The sequence below is a fragment of the Acomys russatus genome, chromosome 16 (genome assembly GCF_903995435.1).
Source record: "Acomys russatus chromosome 16, mAcoRus1.1, whole genome shotgun sequence".
Lineage (NCBI taxonomy): Eukaryota > Metazoa > Chordata > Mammalia > Rodentia > Muridae > Acomys > Acomys russatus.
The window spans coordinates 22,740,573-22,744,520 of NC_067152.1; the positions used below are offsets into that span (position 1 = coordinate 22,740,573).

Genomic DNA, 3,948 nt, shown 5'->3' on the forward strand with positions numbered 1-3,948 from the left:
AGAAGCTGCTAACTGTCTGGATCTAAAAAAAAAAAACAGCGTGTAATATGAAGAGGGAACAGGATGAGGTGTCAGAAAAGTGTTTTGAGCTCTTTCTACCAGAGGGCTAAGCAGGGCTTACAGCTGCTAGAGGAGAGCAAGGCAGTGGTTCTGATAACGCGAAATAGAAAGAGGCGAGGAGACTAGAGAGCCAGACAGGGACGGCAGAAGCAGGGGTTGGGGGTTGGGGGCTGGGGGCTGGGGGCTGGGGGTTGGGGGCTGGGGGTTGGGGGAGCCAGCAAGGTGGACAGACGTAGAGGAGTAGAGGCGGAGACAACTTGGGGTGGGAGCGGGCCGGGGTCCTTAAAGAGGGAGGAATTCAGGCCAGGCCTTTTTAGGATAAGGAAACCTGGGAGGTTTCAAGGGTTGCCCCAGACCTGTTCCACCTGCTTTGCCTTCCTTCCCTGAGCGCCACTGTTTACTGAGATCCCTCCCTGAACTCTTGCCCTCCTGGACTTGCCCTAGCTCAGACCCCCAGGCCTGTGGTCAGGGCAGACACCCTGACAAGTTACAAATGAGAGTGGGTGTTGGATTCTTGTCCTCCCGAGTCTGGAGGAGGAGGCATCAATGGGCTCTACCCAAGAGCGTCTCTTCTAATCCCGAGAGAGTTAGCGAGGCACTTCCTGTTTTCCCTCCCCGCAACCTTAACTCAAAAAGAAAGAAAGAAAGAAAAGAGAGAGAGAGAGAGAGAGAGAGAGAGAGAGAGAGAGAGAGAAAAGGTGAACTCCACTTCTAAGTCTTAAGTTAGAAGCTCTGCATTATTTCTCCCATTCTCTGAGTAAACTAAACCCCGCCTATTTATTCTAGAACATTCATGGAAATTTTGAATAATCATAAAGACTTAACTAGCATACACATTTGATGGTTGGGATTAAAAAAAAAAAAAAACCTTTTAGAGAGACTAAAGATAAGAGAGAGAGAGAGAGAGAGAGAGAGAGAGAGAGAGAGAGAGAGGAGAAAACCAGAGATGCGGAGTCTTTGCTAGTTTTAAGCACATTTGAAAAGAGAATAAAAGTCTCCTTCTCCCTTCCTCCTCTGTAAATATCACCTGGATCTTCTCATTGCTGCTCTCTGGAGAGATATAGAGAGTTATTTAAGTCTGAGTGAGCGAGCCAGCTACAGCTATGGATGGCTAGAGAGAGGATAAATACATCTAGAGAGATGAGTTGATGGATAGGTAGGGAGCAAATATAAATATGGAGAGAGATGGACGAACAGAGAGATGAATTGTGTCAGGGAGAATATAAAGAGAGGCTGAGGGAGAGGAATGGATGTGTGAACGAGGAGAGAGTGTTTATGCAGAGAGATGGAGAGGGGAACGGGGCGGCACTCATCTTCCCTTCCCCGTTGTTTCTGCAACCCTCGCTGGTTCCCTTGAAATGCCATTTTCCCTCCCCTTGATTTCTAATGAATCCTTCTGGAGTTTAGACCCTGGCTCACACCCTGAGCTGTTTTTACAGTCTCCCTCCCTTCCTAGTCATTCTTTTGCCCCAAGATAGCATACCTCACCAGGCTGTCCTAGCACATCATCCTAAGACAAACTGGGGAGAAAAGACACATGGGATGGTGATTCAGGGCAAAGTAAGGAGTCTGGCTCTCCCACCTCTACCTCTACAGCCTTGGGGTGGGTGGGGGTAGCCTTCTTTGAGCGGAGAAAAGAGTGCGGGGCAGCTGGGTTGAATTTATCTTAATCTAATAATTCAGGAACCTATTGAAGGCCTTGGGGGGGCTGGGAGGGGAGTAAAGTCTTGAATATTCTTCCAACTTGTCCCCCCCCCCCCCACCACCTCTCCCTCTGGTCCCTTCTTTCCGAAAAGTCTTTGAAGAAAGATGTTTTTGACGCTTCCTTGTCGTTCTCAGATGGATGGGCTCAGGGTGATTGAAGTGTCTTTGTCATGCTAATGCTTGGGGGGTGATGGATGGGCGCCGGGGCTGCCAAACTCTGGCCCGCTTAGCCCATTGGCCTGGGAGAGATCACATGTGCCCCCCCACCCCCACTCTCTATCCCCTTCCTAGGGGAGCGCTGGCCGGCCAAGCTGGCCCAGGCCATGGACTCAAGCCTAGGCTCTGTGACATACTGCCGAAAGGTTGTAGGGCAAGAGGGTGTCTCCCCCAAACGGCCCGACCCTCCTTCGGCCTCTACATGGACTATAATAGGATGAATTCTTTTTTAGAGTACCCACTTTGTAACCGGGGACCCAGCGCCTACAGCGCCCCAACCTCCTTTTCCCACAGCTCAGCTCCGGCGGCGGCGGCCGTTGACAGCTACGGAGGGGAGAGCCGCTATGGTGGAGGGCTGCCCAACTCAGCGCTCCAACAAAACTCGGGGTATCCTGTCCAGCAGCCGCCTTCATCCCTGGGGGTGTCCTTTCCCACCTCTGCTCCCTCGGGGTACGCCCCAACAGCCTGCAACCCGAGCTTTGGGCCTTCTCAGTATTATTCTGTGGGTCAGTCGGAAGGGGATGGAGGCTATTTTCATCCATCGAGCTACGGAGCCCAGCTAGGGGGGTTGCCCGACAGCTACGGAGCGGGTGGAGTCGGCCCAGGGCCATATCTTCCGCCGCAGGCCCCTTACGGAACTGAGCAGACGACAAACTTTGCACCAGCCTACGATCTCCTTTCTGAGGACAAGGAATCATCTTGCTCGTCAGAACCCGGCACTCTCACTCCCCGGACCTTCGACTGGATGAAGGTCAAGAGAAATCCACCTAAGACAGGTAGGACTCAGAGTGGTCATTTCCTCGCCTTGGCTCAAGCATGCGTGGAGGGGCCTGAGCCAGAGCTTGGTTCATCCCTTCAGCTGCTTTGGTATTGGCAGGTAAGTCCTTCCCGGGCTCAGGTCAGCAAAGATTTTCCCACTGGGTAAATTCGGGGCGTCTCCCTAAAGAGGTCTCCGCAACCTACTTTCTTGTCTGTGCTCCCAGTTTGGAGACAGAGCTTCATGTTTCTCTCCGAAAGTGAGTTGGTTCTAGATTTGGAAATAACGAACGGAGGGCGTGTGTGGTGCTACCTAGAGACTTACTTTGGGTAGTGATGGATGAGGGCACAGGGTGGACTAGGAGGAGTGGAGGGGGAGGGAGAAAGAGGTGAGGGGACTGACGTGGCTTTTCTCTCCGCCCCGCCCCTAGCGAAGGTGTCGGAGCTGGGACTGGGTGCTCCCGGTGGCCTCCGCACAAACTTCACCACGCGCCAGCTGACCGAGCTGGAGAAGGAATTTCATTTCAACAAATACCTGAGCCGTGCCCGGAGGGTGGAGATCGCGGCCACCTTGGAGCTCAACGAAACACAGGTGAAGATATGGTTCCAGAACCGGCGCATGAAGCAGAAAAAACGCGAGCGAGAGGGGGGCAGGGTGCCTGCAGCCCCTCCAGGTGGCCCCAAGGAAGCGTCAGGGGACGCCTCAGACCAGTCCACCTGCACGTCCCCGGAAGCCTCGCCCGGCTCCATCACCTCTTGAGTTGAACTTCCAAAGTGATCCGGCTTCCAGCGCTGAACCCCCGACCTCTCCTACACTCTCCCAAACTTCACAGCCCTAGTGATGCTCCTCAAGGCCGAGGAACCAGTTTAGAGCTGCCTAGGAAGCTGGGCAGGAGTGGGGAAAACATTTTCCCCCTCTCAAGTCTAGGGTTGGAGGAATGACTGACTGATAGCCAGGGATCCTACAAGTCTTGAAACCTGGGGGAGCACCCACCCCATCAAAGGCCTTTTGTCTTTGATCTAGAGATTGGCTCAATGTCAACACGTGGGGAGGGGGTAGAAGCAGTCAGCCCATCCTCCTGGCTTTTCCTTTCCCTTCCAACGAGTTCTGTGCCTTTGAGCTTGGAGAATTCTCCTTGAGTGCTCTCACCTCCAACTCTCCTCCTTTCTAGGCCTGGGATAAAGAGAGTCCTCGGGCTTTTCCCATGGAGG

General features: G+C 53.3%; 1 protein-coding gene across 1 annotated transcript; it reads left to right on the plus strand.

The window, feature by feature from the left end:
- Positions 1-2,182: 2,182 nt before the first annotated feature.
- Positions 2,183-3,496, plus strand: Hoxb1 (homeobox B1). The gene is made up of 2 exons (XM_051157828.1): positions 2,183-2,756; positions 3,168-3,496. The coding sequence occupies exons 1-2, from the start codon at positions 2,183-2,185 to the stop codon at positions 3,494-3,496; spliced, it is 903 nt and encodes a 300-aa protein (XP_051013785.1).
- The last annotated feature ends 452 nt before the right edge of the window (positions 3,497-3,948 follow it).

Excerpts from the sequence above, each read along its gene's own strand:
- Hoxb1 (XM_051157828.1), top strand. The coding sequence starts at position 2,183 with ATGGACTATAATAGGATGAATTCTTTTTTAGAGTACCCACTTTGTAAC. Across the intron at positions 2,757-3,167 it reads GAGAAATCCACCTAAGACAG|CGAAGGTGTCGGAGCTGGGA; the intron begins GTAGGACTCAGA and ends CCCCGCCCCTAG.